Genomic DNA, 25,157 nt, shown 5'->3' with positions numbered 1-25,157 from the left:
AGTACTACATGTGGTTGGCAGGCTCCTGTTCAATACGCAAATAACTGGGAGGCTATTCATGTTATTGTAAAGCTTATCAGAAAGTGGCAATTACTTTGGCCTCAGCAAGTTTCCCTCTCAACAGCTGGACTGCCTGAGTAAGGCATCTTTCTACAGATTTACTTACAAACTCATCAGTAAAATTCAACAGAAACTAACATTTTTCTTTTGGACCAAGAAAACTGTGTAACTTCATAAAATAGGGCTTAACCATCATTTGTAGGGTTGTACTTTGCTGAGCAAGACAACACAAGTTTATTTAAAAACAGACCTGGAAAAGCAGTATGCAGGATTACCCTAATCTCTAGCTCAGTGTACTAAGAGGAACTACACTTGTCAACAAATTCTCATGCAAACATACTGTGGGCAACATGGAATACCTCAAGATAGCAGTTCAACCATTGGTCTTTCTTATTTTGGGAGAAGTGAAAATTAACGTATACAAGTAGGACAGAAAATACCAATGTTTCTTAAGCTGTTTCTCTTATACTATAGTATTTGCTAAGCAAGTGTTCACGTTAAGAAAAATTAATGGCCACATTCAATTAAAAGCCTATCTCATTGTGGCATAGCTTCTATGTGTACAGCTGTTAGCTGCAGCCAAATCACCAAAATTGTAGTTTAGCTTAATAACCTGTGACTTTCAGTTTCATTTCATCTGTATTTCTGAATAGGTCACTGAGCAAAATCTGCAAAAATAATTTGATACAACAGCTTCTGGATTCAAACTGCAGCTGCCGTTGTACAGATGAAACTTTTCCACATGAGAACTTAGAACATGAAATTCAGCTGATCATTTCAGTCTTGAAACTAGTGCTGACATTAACAAACAGCACACTGAAAAGTAAGTCAAGTCATTCTTACATACACTGACACATTTAGATTTGCGATAGACAAGAGGATCAAGTACAGTTGTACTCTGCGCTGAAAAGGATCTTCAGTTCTCCACAAAGCCTTCAGCGCTGCAGGACAACATAAGAAACTTGAGAACCATTAACAATATAAGTTTGCTTAAAAACTACCACACTGTTAATTTTTCTCTTGGAAATCTTATTCCCAAGAAAATGAGTTTACACTTACTTACGCTCAGAAGTTCTAATATTCAATTTCCTGTCCTACAGTTCTGATTTTTCTCCTATAGCTATCCAAATATCTAAGCTTCATTTGGAAGAGTAAAAGGAAAATGTAAGTCAATTAGTTTCAACAAATATAGCATTTGTTTTGCCAACACTCTTCAATATAGAAATTCTCTGGATTAACATGTCAAAGTAGCGTATTAAAAAAGAAGTGTGAAGACATCTGCAATGCAGAAAATAACATGAGGGATACAAACAACTCTGATCAATCTAAGATATAATGCATTTTTGTTGCGCTTTCTTATACTCTATTAGATACTCTGGGTAAATTTGATTTTTTTCAAAGACAACAAAAATTGAAGGACTTGCCACGTTGTCCACACAACTATCATAAAGCCGAAACCCATCACCCGACTTTGCTGGGGGGCGAACATAGTCTGCCCTGCCTTTAGCATAATCTCCAACCAAAACACGAGCCATGAACATGACAGTTGATTTTCCTGCAGACTGACAGTATCCATGAGAATAGGAAGCATCTCTAGCAAAGTAACTTCCTAGAAAATGACAAAGAACGCATGGTTAAAAGGGATGTCTAAAAAAATGACCAAAAAAGTGAAAATTGAGCATCTCCTCATTTTTCAGGAGGAATTTAACCCAACTTTCAGGTCTCCTTTACTCAGCCTACATAACATCATATAATAATTTATTTATTTTTACAAATGAAACAGCTACACCATAGAATTTCTATTTGGAATTTGTTATTGTAGGAATAATAGTTATAAAAAAAAACACAGCAAAACACACAAAATAAAAACAATATAAGTATTTGTGTGCTATTAAGAGAGGGAGAGACAAGAAAATGTGAAGACTTCCCACAACCATACTGAGGGAACGCACACCTTCTAGTTCCCTGCCATGATTAAGTGCCCTTTCCCTGTCAAGTTCAAATCATGACCATGAGCCTTCAGAAGATCTCACCTGTGGCAACAAGAGATTTTTGAAATCCCTAAATTAATTCCCTCAACACCCTGGGAAAGGGCATAGTCTTGAACAAAGCACATTCTTGTCCTCTTCAGAGGGAAGAAAGATTCTAATGCCGATTCTATTTTTTTTTTTTTTTTTTTTTTTTTTAATTTTGAAACTTTAATTGCCCTGGTGTCAGGGGAGTGTAAGATCTGATACACAGAGTCATATCTCCTACATACCCTTCCCATAGAGCTTTCCATTGCTCCCACAAATTCTCCAGTCAAAGTTGTGACGGTAGATGTCTTCCAGGAGGCATCCCATGGTTCCGTGGAACAGAAGGCTTTCCTTTACTTCCTTCCCTCCACTTTGTCTCTTCATCTGCTCCTTTTGCCTAACAGAGAAAAAGGCAGTAGCAGAATGAACCACAGAAGGGAGAAAGGTGCAAATAAATAAATAAATAAATAAATAAATAAATACATGTGCAGGATGTACATGTAATCACCAGCTGGATGCGATATTCACTCTACTTTCTCCTCTCTCAGCATGGGACACAGACTACCAGTATGATAAAAAATTACAAGACAAACAATCTACTGATACTACTGCCCATAAAATCTAGATAAAAATAGATGAAAGCCAGAATTAAGTAAGCACTGATACTACTATACACCTCAAAGCTTTTGCTCCTCTGAAGACTCCCACTAGTGATGCTCCAGTGTCTCCTGTCTGTTCCCACACACCCCCAGATTCTGCGCAGAGTGGAGGTCATACTGACCCCTAAGACTCTGTGCTTCAGTAAACCTAGATGTAGCTTGTTCTGCGTTCCCCTGGTAAACAGAAACTGCCATACACGAGGCCAGACATTCTACAAGAGGGAAGGGCTGTGCTGAAATGGGCATTCTGCACACACCTAACATTCCCTGTTATCATCTCTTCTGGTGTAACTCTCTGCCACCTGGAGCTCCTACTGGAGCTCCTACCAGATCTCCTCAGAAAAATCAGTTCAGCTGAGGAGACAGAAGGAGATAAACTGGCCTTTTTCTCACCACTGAAGAACTTCATAATTTAGAGCCAGCACCAGTGAGCTATGATCAGCAACAAAAGAGGAATCACAGTGGGAGACTTAACTATTATCTCCCATCACTGTAGCACAGCATCATGACTCTCCACAGCTTTTCAGAACCTTCTGAAGTAGATAGCATAGTGATATTCTTCAGGAAGTTATCAGCTAAAAAGTTTACAGCCAGGTAGAGGAGAAATAGAGCAACTGACTGAAATTTGTTTACTGACAACTTTGCAGCTATGTTAAACTCTGGTTAGCACAAACATCTCACTGGAGGAGGGCAAAAAGTACACAGTGAAGTGCCTAAGTTCTGCTAGATGAAAAGTTTTATCAAATTATGAACTGATCACTTCCTGAATTGAGTCACTTCACAGGTCTAAATACGAAGCTCTTGAATACTAAGTATCTGTGCTTTTGTTTTAAACTAGACCACTGTTCTATGCAACAGCTCAATCTGCTTGGACATTCATTTGAACATGGCCATTGTCCCTGTTGCCAGCTCTAATCTGCTGGTATGTATCTTAGCATAAGTACTAAGAATTTGATATCACTGATGCACATGTTGAAAAACAGAAAGGAGTTCTGCAAGACAGAGATCATTAACTTAAAGCATAAGGATTCATTCTCAGTGAATACTCGAGCAGGTGTACTCAAGCTTTTGAATAAGCCTTAAAAAATCTGACTGGAACAAAGGGGCTCAAGTACATCCTTACCTTTGCCCACTTTTTTCCTCACACTGAATCAAACAGAATCATTGGGGTTGGTAGGGCCCTGTGTAGGCCACCTGGTCCCACCCCTACCCAAGCAAAGCCACCCAGAGCAGGTTCACAGACCCACATCCAGCTTCTAAAGATCCCCAAGGAGGAGACTCCACAACCTCTGGGCAGCCAGAGCTCTGTCACCCACACAGCACAGAAGTGCTTCCTGACGTTCAGAGGGAATCTCCCATACTCCAGTTGGTGCCCATTGCCTCTTGGGACCAACAGGTTTTTTAACAAGTACTTTGTATACTGTAATGGATAAACAGTTACAACAGAATGCACCTGAAACAGGCAATTACTGTTCTGACAATACACTATTCGACTCCACTTTGGATATCCTCATCCTGCTGTGTCACTTCACATCTTTCTGTCTCCTTCACATTCTAAGGAGTCATGCAGAAGACAGCTCCCCCTGGAGCATGGACAATCTTAAACTGATAGGTCTTAGCCACTTCATTTCACTCGTGAAACTGCCTCTAAGAAGGAAATACTAGTTAAAGCACAGGTGGCAATCTCTTTCCCTTCCTAGGACGTAGATTTAGAACATCAGTTCTTGGAAACTCCTTGCCTTTAAGGATGACAAAACAAATACTAACCACTGAAACACTTTCCAGAGGGATGGATTCTGAATCCTGAGTACTTTAATGATGATGTAGTTTGTCATAGTCTGCTCAAACTGCTTCTTTATTTCTTGGTATTCAGAGGAAATATTACTGATCTCCACTTCCTATAAAATATAAACCAAAGCAGAAGACATGAGGCTTCAGTTAGCTCATATTCCACACAGAAGCCTGTCTGCAGCAGATATACATTCAGAATGGCCCTCCAAATAGGCCTCCAAACTATGCTTTTGGAAGCCTATTTAATGCTTTAAATTGTTGCAAATAACGAGGACAAACAATTAATGTGTAAATCAGTGTGTCACTCCTGCTCTGCAAGAACCCCTCACCTCTCTTCAGAAAGGACACTGAAAATGAGGAGGTCAATTAAATATTTATCACCTCCAAGTAGGAGTTGACGCTTGTAACCATAAATCCCAATGAAAGAGTAATCTCAGAAAGAAAACTTAGACTGATAATAAAATTGATTAAGTACAAAGATATTTGATAACATTATTACTTGTTACACACACAATTTCTGAGCATCATAACTCCTTAACTTTTCAAAGATAAAAGTTGAAAACGTTAATATATAGGCTTAAAAATAATTTTTAAAAGAGCTACATTTCTAAGCATGAGAGCAATTAAGATTCTAATAAGAATGTTGCAGTAAGTACACTCTTAAATTCATCTTAATTAATTTTCCAATTTTGTCCCTCATTTTCTAGAATTGGTACTCTAACAGTGTAGACTGAAAATGCCTAATGCTAGCAGACTAATGTCATGTGGTAACACTCCTCTTTATTGCTGCTTAACCAACTGAAAGTCACCTATGAGACGACGTATTTTAAGATGGAAAGCTGAGGTCATCCTAGGAGGTAACATGAGATCAATATTATCTTTCAGTCAAAAGATGCACATTTTAGAAGGCTGAGTTTGGAGAGAAGATAAAATAGGACTTAAATTTCACAGCTGCATATATATAAGGGAATGTTTCCCTAGACACCGTGTCCGGTTTGAGCATTAAGTACTTACTGAAGAAGAGGCTTATCACAGGAAAGGATTGCAAGGAGTAAAGAATAAAGTCAGCCGCACAAGGAAGAATTACTTTTCTGAATTTATTAAAAAGTTTTTACAAGGTTGAATGACATGTTGTATATCTGTCCACACAAGAATATTTTGCAAATCCTGTTTACAATGCAACACAAAATAATTTGGACAAGATAGAATTTGCTATCTGCCTGCTTTTTAACAGAACGGTTCACCACCACCTGCAAGATGAAAATAACGTCAATATATTTTAGTACTACATCTGCTATGAATACGTAAGAATTGTTCATGCAGACCATGAAATGTGCTTTTGCTACGTAACATCTTTTGCTGAAAAACTGTAAACGTCCTGGGTAAAAGAGAGTCAGCAACATGATACAAGGCCTATTGCTGTAAGACAGGTACTTCAATTATTTTACAATAGAAAGGCCTATAAGCAACAAAGCCACTTCTATTTTGCACAGAATCTCCACGGAGATTGTTTTTGTTTCCTCAAAGATGCTGATGAAGAGTAACACCACCTTGCTACTGCAAGTTAATGCTTCACAACAGCAGAACTTCTTAAGCTGCTTTCATCTCTAGACTTAAGGAGGAAAATTTAGAGAGGATAAGCATTTGCTAATCCACAGTCAATGGAGTGGAATTTCTTAAGCAGAGAAAGAATCACTGCTTAAGACACTAACAATAATTTATTATTAGCATATGACTGCACGAGTTCAGTACAAAAGGACATCAAACTTTGGTATCTCAGTAACTCAGGCTTTGGAAGCAAAACAGTTTCTAATAGTTACACTGACCCAAGTAGAACTAATGCTTAAAAAGTATACGGACAGACTTTTTATGATGCATCATCTCCCAACCTTGTTACAGCACAGCAATCTTCAGTTCTTGTCAGGATTCAGCAGCTGTATGAATACTAATCCTCTTGACACAAAAGCCTATTGCCTTCATCCCACATATTTCTCAGTTCTACATTAAAGATGTAATTTAAACTAAGAAGTTCCAAGATACTAACAATTTATTTTTTATGTTTTTTGCCAACTGCTAACTCCACTCTATCTGCAAAACAAAGACAGGAGACTCGTGCCAATTTTCCAAATGGTGTTTGCTACTAATGTCTAATAAGCTTTTCATTTACACTACTTTCCATAGAACTATGATTCCACATGAATTACAGATTTAGACACTTCAACACTCAAAAAATAAGCAATGTTACCAAAGCAGAGCTGCTCTTTTTAAAGAAGGAAATTTCCTCCCTATCTCATAGGTCTTCCTTTTTATAATTGATCACTTTCAGTGCAGGGAAGCTAGCTGGGATTAAATGTCAGAGTCTGAAGAGAAGGGAATTCATCAAGTCGTAATTGTCAGATGTTACGATGGTCACCACACGCATGCAGAATCCCAGCCAGTCCCAATATTACCTACTGCAAAAAAACATGCTTAGGTTCCCAGATAAATAACTTAATCTAGCTCAGGTTTTTATTTTTAGTAACAAAGAGTATTGAGGGCCTTTTTTAGATAGAGTTAACTTTTCCTTTCATATGAAAGGCACTCAGTTTACAAGGTAAGAGACAGTTTTCTTAGGTTCCAACTCAGCAAGCAAAATGAGCTGTAGGAAGCAAGATGGCTTTTTTTCCCCACATATCCCCACCAGTACCACCAGAGGTACCATGGATCTGCATGTCACGTTCCAAAGCCTCTCACAATTCACCCCAAACATTTCAGAGTACACAAAGGAAGCACTAAGTACACACAATTCATAGACATATAAGGAACTGAGCTACCTATCTTCTGATTATTCTTTTGAAACATTCAAGCTTACATTACTCGGCTAAGCTACTAATAAGCAGTTAGCTGTCTCCTTCATTAACTGTGACAGAGCTCAAGATATCAGAGGTGCAAGTCTTCAAAAGGTCTGTCTGCCTGGTTCCCATGCAAACTCTTGCTACTAAAACCAGCAGGTGCTAGACTCCTGAAATTTTCTGGAGTCTGGCAAAAGAAGGTTTGTTTTTTGTTTTTCTACTAATTGTGAAAATAACAACTATTTGAAGAAAGCTTACATATAAAGCAACTAATTGATTTTTTTCAGCAGAATTCTATTTAGACTAATTTGTTGTACCCACATTGCTAGAAAATAGTATTACGTTGAGTAAGGCAAAATCCAACAGAAGAAGGTAGTCAGCATAAAATGAAACATCCGAAGCAAAACTCAGTAACATAAACCAGCCCAAGGAAGCAAAGAAACACAGTATTTTTGGTTCTCATGCCACTCCAATGCAACAACACTAGGAAAATCAAGTGCAAGAAGAAAGAATAACAATGAATCTCTTTGTCAATTGAAAGTAGCTAGAAAGAATCCCCAGTCTGGAAACACATTACTTTTGTCCTGCCTTTAGGCATCAGTATGCCTGTGCCAACGCAGCTTGATCAGCATCACACAGGATTTTTTTTTAAGAGTCAACAAGTGAATGCCCTCATGCTAAACCTCATGCACTGTTCCTTAATCAGAGTCAAAACCACTATATGAAAGAACAAATCTAACAGTGAAATGCATTTTTTTTAGCATGCTGTAGGATTTCTCTGTGTTTTTCTTCCTAAAGGACAACTTCTTAGTATCACTACAATGAGTAATATAGAACAACTAAACATTTCTGGTCTTGCTGCACCAAATAGGTCCATAGACTTTGGGCTGGCAGATTCCCTTAAGTTCCCAGTCAAAACTTTACCCAACAACAATCACAACAGTATCAATATTGTATTTTTTTCTGCCTACACAGAAGGAGTTTGATCTCAGCCCAGCTTCTGGTGAAGAAGTTTTACATGCTTCATAGAAGCCCCTTGCTTAACTGGTCCATCAAGTTACCAAGGAAAGTTATTAGTACAGTTTTGTCTTGAATTTGATGAGTTTTGTTTTTGCAAAAGAGAAACAAACAAACAAAAAAAAAACCCCAAAAAACCCAGCAACGCAAAACAGATGAAGTTCATGAGAATTTGTCACCTTCTTCTGGACCTTTTAGAAGAGCATTTAGATCCTTAGTACAATCACTCAAGATACCATTATTATTCTGTTTTAGAATTTACCCAGTTACAATAGTCTCTTCTATTCCTCCTTTTAATCATGATTTCAATCAGAATTGGGGAAAAAAAAAAAAAAAAAAAAAAAAGGGGAAAAACAAGGAAGATACCTTGTATCCAAAGTCAGGGAGTGCAGATTGATCCCAGTGAGGTGGACAGGCTTGATTTGGAATAGAATCATCCCTCTGACCTCTTGCAAATGGAAAAAAAAAAAGCAGGTGTTACTAATACTAGTCCTGCTATGAATATTCAAATTGTCAGTTTCCCTTTTAGCCAACTAACCATTTTAAAATAAACAAAACAAACCATAAAGTCACTGGGAAACTGCTTCATCCTATATGCTGGGTTATGTATGCTGACATTCAATTGTCACAGTCCTCTTTAATTTTCTAATTCAAGATATGGATGTATCTCAGAAATTAGGTGATACACAAAGAAGACTGTTCACAATATAATCAAGAGGATATGTTTTCTCCTAGTAATAGGTGAATTTTTTGCAAATTTGTTACCAACACTTACTGCCATTTTGCCTTATAATTACTTTTAAAACACAAATGAAGCAACTGAAGAGCATAATTTACCTTTCCTTTATCTTCTGCACTTCTTCATAAGACACAAACTTTGGTCGCCTGCAGACCTGTCTTTTTGTTTTGGAAGAGGTGTTTAATTGGGTCATTTCTAGACAGAAAAAGAGAAACGGAAAGGAAAAAAATGTAGTAAGTCCAGCAGATGGGGTCATTAATTAACGACAATCATTAACAAAAAATGGCGTATTTATTGTCCATTATTATCTCCTGAAGAACAGTTGTACAAAACCTTTGTAAGCTTCTTATTCTTTCCTGAAACGCTGTTATTTACTCTGTGCCTACTTTGTTTGCTTCTCCCTTGTGTAATTTATGCTCTTCAAGAGTTGCTCCAGCAGTACAAAAAGACACCTTATTTTTAAGGGAATTACCTTACTTTACTTTAGATTTACCATGAATTCTTTGAAGACTTTCATCATTTAATTTCTGCTCCTATGTGAGTCTAGACAGCATCAATGAGTAAGCAGGAAGAGTACTTTTGCAAGGAATATCTTCATTTCTGTCATTATCTCACTCCCACCAAGTAAATCTGGCAACACTAGTAAAGTAAGTCATAGATTTGAAAAGCTGAGATAGCTTGCAAGTCAATCTTTGTAAAGCAGTTCATCTGTAAATAAGAACCTTCGAAGTGTGTACCTTTAAAACTGAGTTGGTAATAATACAAGCCAACTTGGAATTGTATATTGGTTTCTGGATCTGCCAGATACAAATTCTCAAGTATGTCAGATGACGGCGAATTCACAATATTCTGTTCTCCCTTCAGGGGGGAAAAAAAAAAAAAAGAGAGAGAGAAAGAAGAGTAATTAGTAAACAGAGACAAAACTAGACCAGATAACTAGTATGGGTTAAGGGAAAGAGGGGTCCAGTCAATAGTCTGGTCTAGTGTGATTACCAAACACAATACCAGACATGAAAATACATAATACTGGACATGCATGTATCCCATTTAAATTTTCATAACAAGTATAGTTACTTAATGTACAAGCCAATGTAAAATGTTCCATTTAAGCTGCCTGTTGAAATAAACTTTGCCAGAACCACTACAAACATAATCTTCATATCTTTAGGTTAGATATTAGATATTAGATATATTAGGAGGAAGTTTTTCACTCAGAGGGTGGTGACGCACTGGAACAGGTTGCCCAAGGAGATTGTGGATGCCCCATCCCTGGAGGCATTCAAGGCCAGGCTGGATGTGGCTCTGGGCAGCCTGGTCTGGTGGTTGGTGACCCTGCACATAGCAGGGAGGTTGAAACTAGGTAATCTTAGAGGTCCTTTTTAACCCAGGCTACTCTATGATTCCTCTGCCATTCCCACTTTCTCATTCCCTGAATCACTTTTGTGTTCTGCCAAGAAAACCATCTGTGCAGCTGCTAAGGAAGAAGAAGAGATGCCTTACTTATTTATTTTCCTGCATTTCTATGACTTGTACCCACTCCTGATGCTGTTAATATGGTTAATACAATCAAGGACATTTTTGTAAAGCAAGCAGCCATTATCTATAAGAGAGCTCCTCACACATCAGCTGTCTTCCCCGTACTCACTGGCCTTGAAGGTTTTGGGTGCCAGGCTCAGCTCTTTCCTCCCTTTTGAACTTGAAGGTCCTGGGCACCAGATGAACATTTCCCTCCCTACCAGCCTTGAAAGTTCCAGGCACCCAGCCAAACAGGATGCACTGTCTCAAACAACAGCACAGGGAAGCATAACAGCACACAGGCACTGTTTATAAAACCAAGCAGCTACAGGTCTTGAGCTGCTGCTGGACAGCAAAACCCATGATTCTTCATTGGCCTGGGACACCTCTGCCACTGTATGCTTCCTCCAAGGACTCAGTGAACAACTTCTACTGCTTTACATGTATTCCAAGTTTATTGCATGCCAAATGTTAAGATTTGACCTGATCTGCAGAAGGTCAAGGTGATTAGAATAAACACTAAATAATTATCAGATATGCTGATTCTAAAATACTAGAGTATACTAATCAGAAGGTAATGCTTCCATGCCTTATTTGACATTAAAATTAAAGCACAAGTATTTACTTAATCAACCTAGTTTGAGTCAAGGGAAGAGAAGAGGCTCCACACATTTCTTCAGGAGTGATTCAAAACACATGATGAAGAACACATGTACAGGATGTGGACTCACCTGTGCTCCATATTCAGTCCACTGGCCTTGGTCATTCTTCCAATACCAAATCCACTTTGTAGTCAGTACAAATGTGGGGTTTACAACAGATGATGGTGTAGAGAGGCGCCGAACCAAAGACGAGGAGCAGGTCATCGTCTGGAAATTAATACTCATATCTGCTATACTGTAAGAACAAATTCAGAAGTTTATTATAGTTACCAGTATAGATTTTATCCTCTAATCCTCAGCTTAAATAGGTGCAATTTTCTTCAGTATAATCTGACTGTATAAGCTCAATGAGGCCTGAAATAGGAATATTTTCCACAGTACATGTGACAGCTCAGAAAATTGCTTCCAATGTTCAGAAGCAAACTATGGCCCATGAGGGACTGACTACCTTCTCTAGCACAAGCCAGATGACTGACTTTACAGACATGCTACAGGCACAACACAGCAAAAGATATTTGTACAGTAAATAAATACACACAGCAATGTATCCCAGTAGAAAAATAAAAATTGGTAAGTACTTGACAGTTTGACAAAAACATCTGCAGCTTATCATTCTGTTCTTTTGTCTGTGGTAACAGAGGACACAATCACAGCTGTGAGCTCTGGATATCATCTTCATTCCTGGAGCTACATGGAGTTCTATTTCTCACAGGCTTGAAAAATTAACTCTTCCTCCTCAGGCAGGAAGGCTTTGATAGCAACCTCATCTGGGAAATGTTACTTGTGATTTGCACTATACAGCAGCAAATCAAAATATCTGCTGCCTTAAGAGGCAAGAACCAAAATAACAATGTCAAGGCCAAGCTTGTGGTCCCCTATCAATCCAGTCGACTTACAACATGGCTTTCAGAAAGGAGTTAAAGGGAAAATGAATGACCCTGGAATACATCCCCTTTAAAAGAAAACAAAAAAGAAAAAAGAAAAAAAGAAAGAAAAAAAAGGCTGCTTGCACAAGGGGTCTTTCATAAAAGTTTTCTAGGCACATTCTAGATACTGGCTGTCTTAGGAAAGGAAAAACCATGCGAAAGATTAGCTCCAAACTGCTGTTAAGAGATCTAACCATTATTTAAAACAAGTTAAAATAGTCTAAGCCACGAATTCCACCCTCCTCTTACAACCCTGCTGAGAGTTTTAAATGCAAGATACTGGTATGTTATTCTTCAGAAGATAAAACCGGGGTAATATTTCCATGCAGCTACTTTTACTTTTTAAAAAGAAAAAGCAACTCATTTTGTACATCCTCACACATTATGAGAAGCTCACGAATTAGAAATTATGGAATTCGGGGATCTCTAAGAGGAAATCAAGAATTTTCTATCAGAGGCTCAAACACAGCACTTTAAGGAAGCAGTCTGCCACCAGTATACCTGCTGTTTTTTGGGTCACAATAGGCCTTTTCAATTTCTTCCATCATGGATAGGTCATTCCAGGTGATCCCATTATATACTTGCCATCTGTATGGCAAATGGTAATGAACTGATTTGCATTGCTCTGTAACAAGATCAGACATAGTTAAGAGCTCTGCAACCACAGAAGAGCCAGACAAGATGAGAAAAAAGGAACACTTTTTTACACTCTTTGCTATGAGCAATAAGGACAGATCACTGTAACTAGAAATGCATTGGAACAACAGAGGTTTTGTGTTTCTCTGGTCCTATCTAGGAAAGCAGCGTAAGCACTCGTACTGTCAAGCACATTTTAAAAAACAGTTCACAACCTTCTCTTTGCCAAGACACTGCCTTGGCAGCTGGGAAAGCAGTGCCATAGACTGCAAGTTTGTGTTTATGCATCACATTATCATATTTCTCAGCTGTAAAAAGTCAAGTCTACGGGTGCATAAACATTAGCATTCCAATACACTTGTTTCTCATTCCACTAGCTCCTTAGAGATGATGGGCTGGTTAACAAAATGGATCGTTAAAGGCCTGAACCTTTTCTTCAGGTCCACCTCAATTAATAAGGCAGCATAAAGGACTGCAATACTCTAAAGAACATCCTGCAAAAGAGACTCTACGTTCATCCCTGAACAGGCAGCACTCTGCCCTACCTACCAGACTGCTAGGCACTACTGAAATTCATGAAATCATAGAATGGCCTGGGTTGAAAAAGACCATAATGATCACCTAGTTTCAACCCCCCTTCTGTGTGCAGGGTCATCAGCCACCAGACCAGGCTGCCCTGAGCCACATCCAGCCTGGCCTTGAATGCCTCCAGGGATGGGGCATCCACAACCTCTTTGGGCAACCTGTTCCAGTGTGTCACCACTCTCTGAGTGAAAAACTTCCTCCTAATATCTAAACTAAATCTCCCATCTTAGTTTTACACAATTCCCCCTTGTCCTATCACTATCAACCAATGCAAATTGCTGCTCTGCTCCTCAGAAAATGGGAATGCAACAACTTCAGTTGCCTTGCATGCAAGATCTGCAGCAGTTACACATACCTTTACACAGAGCAAGGAAGACTTCTAATTTTTCTTATCTATGGAATATTATCTATATATATAATATCTATATATTTCATCTGTGCTTTTAATGTATTTAGGTCTGCACATTTTAGTGCTTATCATCCCTGTAGGAGCACAAGCCTCCCATCCTTCCAGGCCTCCCTGTCAAGGCAGATGCTGTATACTCCATATCTGAGCAGGGACCAAGCCTCTTATTCACAACTTTTGAGCCAAACATGGTATGGCCAAACACACTAACTCTCCAGGCTATTTGAGTTTAGCTATTTGGTGGTCACAGTAGAGTTGCTTTGAGCCTGGGTGCATAATTCATAGAACGTATGTCCAAAAGTTCATAACCTTGAAAGCCAAGTTTCATCCTAAAAAAGCAGAGAGAGCCTGAGACACGTGATACAAGACTGGGGTAGCTGCTGCACAGAACCAAAAAATTTCATCATTCTTTTCCCTTAATGTTTCTGATCACAGAACATACGGCAACTAATCACAGTTATGAAGTCATTGTAATTCACTCCTTCCTTCCTTTTTTCGATTTCTCTGTTGATAGGAATGGAACATATCCTTTCTTGAAAGCATTATGCTTAAATTAACTTAAAAGCTTGTAGACAAAACTATACTTGGTCTCTCTTGGCCAGATTTCATTTTTATGGTTCATAAAATACTCATAAAATATACCATTTATTTTTCAAGTACTGCCTCTCTTCCAAGCAATAGTGAAAAAAAGGTATTATAAAAGCCATAGAGTGGGAAAGAGTATTTTACTCATCTGATTCAAAAAGGATCTTCTGAAGGAAGAACTGCATATTTATATCAAATGCACTACAGAAATGCTAAACACATCCAAACATCTGAGACCAAACAAACAATTATCAAGCAACTTACTATTCACTTCCTAAGTGAAAAGTGACAAAGTGACCAGGTGGCCAGAAAGGGAGTAGAACTTCAGAAACTGACTGGACAAGTTGACCACAAGAAAAATCTAATGATACCTCTTCAAAACCAAGGAAACTTAAGTCACTTGAGGGTTAAGAGACTGTTCTGGGACAGCCTCTGAGTACAAATGCTTATATTTTCCATAGACCTTCTTTAGTGGCCACAGCCACAGACAGAGGATGGATGAAAACCATTTTTAGCTTAGCTGGTATAACTACTGTGTTTTCTTAACATTCTGTAACATCACTTTTTAAAGTACTTAAAGGAGAAGGAATGTGGCCATTATCAGATGTACATAGAATACAACAGGAACAAAGGAGAGGAGAGAGGGTTTACGTGTATCCACCTGACTTCACTCTGACAATGTCTGCAGTTTTCACAGGATTTGTTAGTGACTTACAAAGAAACAAATGAGAAGACACAATCACCACTGCCAGTCCTGAGATGCTGACACTCCACATGCCACCATACTCTGAGCCATTGAGTGGGCAGCACCTCTGCAAATACTACACTCCAAAGATACTTCATATAAGGCTTACCGTTATGTTTGCAGTACTTCCAGACATAGAACAAGCATATCTCGTCACACTTATCTTCTTTATTGTCCTTCAAAGAGCTTGCAGAGGAATCATCTTTTTTACCTACAACAAGAAACACATCAGTCCTTTCATCCTTCTGAAACTACAGGTCCAAAAGAAAGGTGTTGCATTTACCATTTCATCCCATGATTAACAAGAAGTTGACTGTAGTAGCCAAGTTAAACACTTTCAGGATATGACTATCTCAGTATTAAGAGTTAGGACTTTGAAGCCAACACTCTTCTGTCCAGAAGGGCAGGACATTTAAGCATTCCTATTCACATGATAGAATGTGTATCAACACAACTGACAAAGCTATATCCATTCTCTGGGAACAGAAGGTAAGGAAAGGTTTTCATACACCTACAATAATATGTTGTTTCTAGGAAGGAAGCAATGAGTCCAGAACAGTATCAGAGATCAGTCTCAGACTGCTCCCCAGACTGAACACACACGTATTATGCTGCTCAGTGCTTGGACAGAAATATCAGTATTCCCTTGAAGGCTGATACTCTGATTTTCAACATATCGGTAGGGTAAAGACATAAGCTCCTTTCCCATCATCAAAGGAACAGTAAGACTGTATATGAAATCAAATCCCAATTAGAACCACTGATTTAAAGATGGAGGGTCAAAAACCATACCTTCGACTTTACTTCTGGTGCCTGTTAGCAAGTGAAGTTTGCTCTGATGAGTTTTGTTGCTGCTGGGATCTGCATGAGAAGGCTGAATGAATAGCACTGTTGGACCAGAACATCAGCTAGCCTGCAACACTCAATTTGTGCATTGACAATTACATCCATCACACATCATTTTACAGGGCACTCCACTGCTGATAGATCAGCAGTAACAGTTACAAATCCCAACTAGTCATATTATAAACAGCCACCCAGTAGCAATATTGCATGCAATAGGAACACAGCTCTCCCTTCCATATGACTTAGCCAAGACTCCATTCTTGAAGGCAGATCAACAGCAAGAGGAAAAAAAAATGCATCTGTTGCAAGAGGGAAAAACAGGAAAGATGATTCCATGTGGAAGAAATTGGTACTTATTTAGTCACCTTCTGAAGTTGGCACATGCACTGTGGAGACCTCAGCTGTTTCAAAAGATGGCTTCTGTTCTTCGCTACTTTTATTTGTTAGGTTTTCCTCTGAAGTTTCTCTTGGTTTGTAGACAGGATGGTGATGATAAGCTGTGAGTTAAGAAGAAAAAAAAGGCTTCTACTTCTGTCAAACTCAAAATTCTACTTAAACCTACTTTTTCTTACAACTTACGTTTTTCCTTTTTGTGGAGCTCCGCATGTTTATGATCATATATACTCTGGATGTTTAAAGCCATCTTCTCATCAATGCCTCCATTTTTCAACAGTCTCAGTGCACGGGAATCCAAAAAGTTATGGGACCTCTTGCATGGAAAAAACTTACATCCACCATAGAGAAAGCGTCGACAAATATGAAGCTTGCTGCAGTTGTATGGCTCGCTGCATCTACTAGCCTTGTTGTTGTAAAGTTGGCAGACCTAGAAGCAAGCAGGATAGACACAATATAAAAAAGAAAAACGTATTAGAATCCATTTTTTAAATTTTCTGCCTCCACAGCAGAAAAACTGTGACTAAAACATATGCATTCTCTGTGACTACAGTAATCTGACCACATTTCTTGCAGAGAACAGCAGGCATGAGAGTGAATTCATGCACAGTTTCACCCAAGAAAAAAAAGAGAAGAGCCAATCCAACAAGCACTAATTTTTGGTACTCCTGAGCAAGACAGTTACATAAGAGCTTACCAGTTTAGTTACTCCTTTTAAAAACAAATAAATAAAGAACAAAGAACAAGCTTTGCCATGCAAATATGTATATAGGGTCAAATGTGGTGGTATTTCACTGAGATAAAACTGTCATTTTGAAAAGATTGCACTTCTAAAAAAGGATAAGAAGTATACTCTGAGATTAGAGATTTATATATTTAAGCTTAGCTGTGTCACAAAATATTACTGGGGTCCTACAGTGCATATTGGGTGTAGGTGTGGAATTGCTGGCAGCAAGGGGGGCCACAAGAGAGACCTCTCTGGGAAGAAGCCAGGGGCTGCTCACTGCCAGATACAGATGGTTTCAATGGACCCACCATAGGACACAGCTGAAGCCAAGCTAGTGACAATGCTAGGAAAATGTATTTAACGAGTGGCAGAATGCAACACTGCAACACAGTGAGAAAGAATCCCTGAGACACTTGTGGCAAGAGAAGAAGGAGCCACAGCAGGCCAGAGCAGAGATTCCCCTGTATCCTGAAGAGATCACACTGGATCAGGGGAAAGCGTGAAGAGGCAGGAATGGCAGAGAAGGAATGTTAAGGTCTGATCCCACAACCCTCATCCCCATGCACTGCTTGGGACAGAGGTTCAAAGAGATAGGGAGACTGGAAATGGAGGAGTTGGGTTTGGGCGAAAGGGTAGGGAGCATGTTGTTGTTTTAGCTTTGTCTTCATCAGCACCAAGTAGCAACACATTAGATAATACTCCCCACGGTAAGTTTGACATGCCCATGACAGTAACTGGTAGGAGATCTCTGTATTTATCTTGATCTATGAGCTTTTAAGCTTTCTCATGTTATTTTCCTCATCTTCTTGAGCAGAACAAGAGAGTGGCTGGCAGGGCACCTGGACTAGGCCAATACACTACACAATATTAAAAATGTTTGTATGCTGTTACTGGCTATGCTATTCTTATGTCCAGGTTTGTGACAGACAAATACTAATTGATCTTGCTTAACATATTTAATTTTAGGCCTCTGCCCTGGCTACAGCTGTCTTCCCCAGTAAAAGCACACAACTGACAGTGCAGAAATGACACAGAAGTGGGGAAAGAGACCCTTCAACTCCCATATTGTTTCATTCTGGTAATGAAATCCTATACTGATGTGTATCTGTTAAATGTTTTAAAGTTCTATTTTATTGTTGTAAGGTCTAATGAAGATAAAATTGCATAGGATGTTCACAGAATCACAGCATGGCTGAGGTTGAAAGGATCTCTGGGTCCACCTGACCCAATCTCTGCTCAAGCAGAGTTACCCAGAGGAGAGCCCTCACACTCATGTGCAGATGACTTTCAAAGATCCCCAAGGAGGAGACTCCACAGCACAGAAATGCTTTCTAGTGTTCAGAGAAAGCCTCTTGTGCTCCAGTTTGCGTCCACTGCCTCTGGTCCTGGCAAAGGACACCCGTGAAAAGAGCTCATTTCTGATCCACGTGCACCTTCCCTTCAGGTGTTTGTAAGTAATGAGATCTCCCTGGGTCTACTCTTCTCCAGGCTGATCAGGTCCAGCTCTCTCAGCCTCTGCTCATAGGAGAGATGCTTAAATCCATTCACCAGTTTCATGATTCTTTGCTGAACTTCTTCCAGTACCTCCTTCTCTCTCTTATACAGGCAAAACAAATTCTGAACCTGTTTTTAGCTTATGTATTCATCACTGCAGAGGACCACAGTGGAAGACACTGTAAAGAGAAGACAGTGACTTCACACAAACCTATGCAACATTTACCTGAGGGGATTGGCTGTAGAGGCTCGTGTGACATAGTTAAGCAACAGCCATTCAGCAGGAGTGCAAGCCATGACTGTGGACTGCCTTTAACAGTACAACCTGTACATACAGTTTCTAAGAGCACACTCCACGGAGACGGAAAACAGCACAATGCTTGTTCAGTGAACCTTGGCGTATCATGGCAATCAGGGGAAGTCCCTGATGACTGGAAAAAAAGGCAATGTCATAAATATTTTAAGAAGGGTAGAATGGACAACCCAGGGAACTACTGACCTGTCAGCCTCACCTCTGTTCTGTGATCTTCCCCTGCACAGAGATCCTCCTGAAAGCCATGCTAAGGCACATGGAAGACAGGGAGGTGACACAAGACAAGCAGAATGATTTCACCAAGAGAAAGTCCTGCCTGATCAGCATAGTGGCCTAGTATTTTAGAAAAACACTACGGAGATGTAAAGAATAGCAAGAGTGTTGAACCTCACTGTGGATGGGGATTCTGCACAGCATACCACAGCACCTCTAAAGAGGTTTGTCTGATGCTGTACTTTAGTGGGTTACCACAGCACCAGAAGGGAGACATAAGATTTGTCCTTCTTATAACCATCACAATAAACTCCAAAACCAGAAGAAAGTATTGCCCTAACTACATTGGGAATGCATTATTTAGCTGCAGCAGGAAAGCAAACTACCCCCTGCATTTGCCAGAAAAAGAAGAGGCTGAGAGAGGGTGATGGAAAATACAAGAAAATCCTGATTCTGGACTACATTCTAATTCAGACCACAGAAAAAAAATATATTCCTTTTACCTGAGGATTTTTGTTTGTCAGCATGCACAGACCCAGCAAAGCAGGCTTCTACACCTTCACCTCAACTCTTGGGTTTATAAATGGCCTGCAACGGGCTGCAACAGCCTGCACTGTTTCACTCCATAACAGAAGTTACAGTGCTCTATTGGAAGGGCCAATTAATGATGTTCACAAGCAATGAGATCTGAACAGATAGTTTTTGAGTAGTAATAGCTATCATTGACTATTTGCTCATTTATTACTACCTGGGAGTAACTAAACAAGAGACACGTAAGTTTTAGATGCAGCTGAGATAGATAAAGATTATTATGCCTCCTTGTTTGTCACCACTATGCTCCTAAAATGTGCCAGCAAAACATACTTTAAAATACTACAAAAAATGCTCTATTCACTTGAAGTCCATCGCTGTCAAAGCAGAAAGAAAGAAAATAATAGAACTGTTAGGATAACATCTGTGGAGACCATAAATTCCAAAAGACTAGAGCAAAGGCAGTGCTCTGCTCATTTGTTAACCAGGAACAGCTGTAGGCAGAATAAGATACAATTGGCTTTTGAAATAGAACCTCGATTGCACTGCCAAGAAGGAGACTGGATTGTTCAGCCAAACTTAACAAAATCAATTAATTGCATAAAAAACAAATAAAGCTCTGTAGGAAATTTATGTACAAAAGCCTTAGCGCACTTTGGAGAGGGCGGATTTTACACAGAACTGACTGCTGTCGGTTGGTCATTTTCTCATGATTTTTTTCTCATGCCTGTGAGCATCAAAATATGTAGGTTGGACACCGAAAGGGGCACTCACTTCCCAGACTCTACTATCTCTAGGCTAAGAGCCAACAATTTTTTTTTTGTTGGCTATTTTTTGTAAGGTCTTTTATACCTTCTGAGCATGTATGGTGATTGTGAACTTTGACCTCCATCTTCCTTACGTGACCATCTGTAAATCTCTGGTGAATTTGCTTACATTTTTTGTTTGCTTGCTTTGAGTAACTCTCTGGCTGTGCTTCTGCACTAACAGAAATAAGAATAACACACAGAACAGGATGGAACTTTATTGTCAACTTCCTGCTCTTTTCTGCTGACAAGTAATACATGACATGTCCTTACCTAAGCGTAGGTCTTCTGGTATTTAAGCAGACAAAATGTTCCTTGATATTTAATATTATTATTTCTGTCATGGTTTTTATTTCTGTCATGGTTTTTTGGGTTGGTTTTTTTTTTTTTTTTTTTTTTTTTTTTTTAACATTTATAGTTATCAGTACATGGCACTTTCACAAGTCTTACAGTATATTATTTCTTCTGATGGTTTCACACACAGCCATTCCCATTCATAGTTAATTCAAGCCAATCTTTATATTTCTGATTAACTTAAGAGCTTGAAATTATTATCAGTTCTCTGTCTTCTTCCTTGCCCTTTCCCATTCCATATAAACAAAAGCTTAAGAAATCAGTACAACTCACATCAGGAAGAAGGAAAGGGTCATTTTGGAGAAGCAGGATTCGCAGCTCATTCTTACTTAGGCGAGATAACTCATGAGTCTTCAGAACTTTTTTGTTCTCGGCACTGGTGATGTCATGAGAGTACTTACAATCTCTGCAAGAAAACGGACAGAAACAACAGATGTTTCAAGTCAAGTTGATTTAAAGAACCTCAGGTAGTGTGCAGCTTCAGAAAAAACATGGACAGAAAGGCACTTTGGCAAGAGTCTCTGTGAACAAGTAGATAGTCTCTGTCACTTCATAATAAGCTAGATTATGAAACAAGCAGTATAAGCACGGTGAAATACAGTTGTGTTATTATACTAATTTTAAACATAAATGTAGATAGACCATTTATCAGACAGCACAAACTCAAAACCGCTTCTGTATGTAGCAGACCAAGTCACACAATCTGACTAGCTGGAGAGAATACTGATTTTAGAGGATATACATCAGCTAATGGTTGAAGTAGCAACGGCCTTGATTTTACGCATGCAAGAGATTGTTGTCCTAGGGGTGGTATGTCAAGAATGTTGCAACAGTTTGAGAGCCCCAAATAAAGAGATAATGAAGCTAAACACAAGTGGGAAGTTAAAAAAAAAATTTAAAGAAGTTAATGAACTCCAAGTTTTGGACGAAGATGATTAAACAGCACTAGTAAAAATGTTGGTGCCAATTAGTAACCCAGGACAAACCTGTTAAGAGAGTATAATTACAAAGTGGGGGAGATTATAATTTCTTTGCATCTCTTTGAAAACATATTTCAATGTCACTGATAGGAAAAGAAACATGGTTTATATTTATAAAAATGTGGTAAAATAGTTTCCTGACTTCTCACTCTTCAAAAGCATGATTCAATATAGCATTACCATTAGGTATACTCAATAAAAGAGCCTGCTACTCTATAAGGCTTGCATTTCTGCTTTGTTTATCCTGTTAGCCCCAAGTTAACTAGTGAAACTTCTGATAACATTTTACTTCATGCTGTGTTTGATCCATCTGCAACAGACTTTTATGCAGACATTTCACCACCACTCCCATGTGTCAGAGCATTTCTTTGTAAGAAAATAAATAGATAAAAAAAACAAATACAAGATTTGAGGGGCAGAAATATACTATTTTTGGTCTGGAGAAGAGGTTTCCTAAGGATTCTGCAGCCACTTGATTAATGGCTATGAAAGTAGTGGAACTGCAGATTACCCCAGGTGAGAGCCACCCAGTTTTCCCTCACAGTTAGCGTCACATTCCACCAACAGTCACATGGTGATCTGTCACCTGAACACATATTTCTAAGTCAAAGGTTGAAATGAAATAGTCTACAAACATTAGTGATGAATAATCAACTGTGTTAAGTAATACATTTATTAAAAAAAGAAAGCTACTGTAGGACAGATGCAAGTTAAAAACAAGTTTAATTTGAATAAAACTCCTGATATCTCTGAACAGGAAGACTCCAGTACAGACAAATTTCTCTCCAACAAAAGAAGATGCAAGATCTAGAAGCAAGTCTTGACTCTTTCCTATCAATTAAAAACGATTCTGTTTCGATCCATGTGGTCCACTCTTTCTGTCCCCTCATTTTAACCGATCTCCCTTCTTTCCAGGTCCTTACCCTGAAAGGCATTTTCTTCTGTTTATCTGTTATTAATACACAAAAGCAATGTTACATGCACAGCACTACTGAGAGGGCAGAACAGCTCATTGTTGCAGCATTACAAAGGAAATCGTTGCACTTTTTAGTTCACACAGTGGTAAGCCAACATATATTCAAATGTATCCTATGTAACCCTAACTTACTGCGTCAGCAAAGCAACAGAATTTTATCATGGAATCATAGAACGGCCTGGGTTGAAAAAGATCATAATGATCATCTAGTTTCAGCCCCCCTGCCAGGCCAGGGTTGGCAACCACTGGACCAGGCTGCCCATAGCCACATCCAGCCTGGAATCTGCTATTCTGCTAGTACCATTTGCAGACACAAAAGGTCCTTTCCCCCCAACTTCTTCAGCTCTGAGTGCTGAGGAATTATTTGGTGGAGCAGAATAGCAAGAGGCCTGGCACAGCACCAGGCAGCAGAATGAGTGAGATGCAGCTCACAGGGGTGTGGCAGGAAAGTCTGCAGGAGATCGCTGCTGCTGTGGATTCTTGTCAAATGCTTTTGATTTTCATTTTTGCATTTGTGGGTTTTTGGGTTCCCCCCCCCCCGCTTACTTTAATTTCTTTTTGCAATAGGAGCCACCTTCAGCTAGCCTGGAAAATAAAGAGACTGTTCCCAGAAAGACCGTGCGGCCAATCCTTCCTTCAGTGAGGCAGAACACAGAGAGCGATGCCAATAGGAAGTAGGTACTGGCTGCTACAGATACGGCTGTGAGCAAAGCGATGAGTTTCCGCGAACATCAAGTGCTCCTAACTGTCGAGATTAACAAAAGATGGCACGCAAACACTTGGCTTTTTCCTTCGGAAAGAAACATTTCTGAGTTATTTCAGCGATAGAGGGGAGAAGCCCGCGGGAGGGATCCCTGCCGCCACCTCACCTGTCGCGCCGGCCGCACCTGCCCATGAGGTGCAGCTTGCAGAGGTGCAGGCGGTCGCAGCCCTCGCACTGCTTGCGCGGACAGACCCGCACGGCCGTCAGGGCCAGCACCTCCGGCTCTTTCCCGGAGCCCGTCAGCAGCAGGAAACGCTCGGGACCCGCCGCTTGCAGCGTCTCTCGCAGCTGCTGCTCCGAGAGGCCGACTTGCTGTTGGAGTTCTGCGAGCCCCAGCCGCCCGCCCTTGACGCACAGGGTCTCGGTGAGGTAGCTGCATACCACCGGGTCGCACATGGCCGCCTCTCCGCCTCAGCCTGCCTCGGCGTGGCAGGACGGGACGGGACGCGGCAGGAATCGAAACTGAAGGCGCGGGGCGGAGCGGTCGAGGGGCACGGATCCGCCTCCTGAGCGCTTTCGTGTTTCTGTTTGTTAAGGGAAAAAAAAAATCTTTGCGTGCTCACATAATCTCAGCGTTCACGCAGCAGTGTGGCTACTTCCCTTCCCCCAGGCTGGCAGTTACATACTTACTTGTTAATACCAGCGGCCACGGTTGTGTCCCTGCAGAGGATGTGAAACCGAGAAACAATTCCTGCTAATGGTGACATAGGGCTGGGGAAGGAAAAGGGTTGTAAACTAAAGGAGATTAAATTTAGATTAAATGTCAGGGAGGAGTTTTTCACGGGGAGGGTAATGAGGCGCTAGCATGGGCTGCCCAGAGAGGTTGTGGATGCCCCATCCCTGGAAGCGTGCAAGGCAGGCTAAGTGGGCCCAGGGCAGCCTGGCTTAGTGTTTGAGCTAGTGTTTGGAAGCTCTGCCTGTGGTGGGGGGATTGAACTGGATGATATTTGATGTCCCTTCCAACCCAAGCCGTTCTGTGGTGCTGTCTTTCTACAGCTGTGGCGCAGGCAAAGTGCTGCAAGCAGTGGATCAGAAAGGGCTCAGTGTTAAAACCATATGAGACTGACTTCAATCTTCAGACTCTTTGGCAATGCAAGCCAAAAGAAGAGTAAACACCATGTACTTGCTCTAGATCAGGAAGTTACCCTGAAAGAAAAATGAGTGCCACCCTGCATTGCCTTGTACACACTCTTGCTGTGTGAGCATTTCCTATGCAGAAAGAGAATCACCTCAAAGAACAGGACTGAGGTGGTACAATGATTTGAAGAAGGAGGCCACAGTATATTTTGTGTTTTTAGAAGTAGCTGATTTGAAAAAGTAGATATACCTATATTTTAGTAGCGTATTTTTAGAAATGTAGTTGTTGAATTGTTGTGTTATGTGATTAGTTCTTGCTTACAAAACGGTAGTAGCTTTTAGAATAGTTACGGATGTAGCATTATAGGGTGAAAAGCTTGTTTTGACAGGAGACCCTCAGCAAAAGAAGCACAATAATGAAAGCCAGGGCCTCTACACAAAAGGCCAAATTATCTCACTCTGGGTTTAGGTTGAGATGCAACATGCAGACATCAAGATATTCCTCTCTATCC

General features: G+C 40.0%; 1 protein-coding gene across 1 annotated transcript; it reads right to left on the bottom strand.

Moving 5' to 3' along the window:
* Positions 1-1,385: 1,385 nt before the first annotated feature.
* LOC306958962 (protein mono-ADP-ribosyltransferase PARP12-like) lies at positions 1,386-23,964 on the bottom strand (the record flags this gene model as incomplete). Its single annotated transcript, XM_079550598.1, has 14 exons — positions 1,386-1,669; positions 2,321-2,472; positions 4,502-4,632; positions 8,740-8,821; positions 9,211-9,307; positions 9,850-9,970; positions 11,359-11,524; positions 12,717-12,840; positions 15,282-15,383; positions 15,965-16,060; positions 16,384-16,515; positions 16,598-16,841; positions 21,123-21,255; positions 23,675-23,964. The coding sequence occupies 14 exons, from the start codon at positions 23,962-23,964 to the stop codon at positions 1,386-1,388; spliced, it is 2,154 nt and encodes a 717-aa protein (XP_079406724.1).
* Between the last annotated feature and the right edge of the window lie 1,193 nt (positions 23,965-25,157).

This window comes from Tetrao urogallus (genome assembly GCF_951394365.1).
Source record: "Tetrao urogallus genome assembly, chromosome: 1".
Classification (NCBI taxonomy): Eukaryota; Metazoa; Chordata; class Aves; order Galliformes; family Phasianidae; genus Tetrao; species Tetrao urogallus.
Note: the sequence above shows the minus strand (reverse complement) of the source record. Positions and strands in the feature narration are given on the sequence as shown.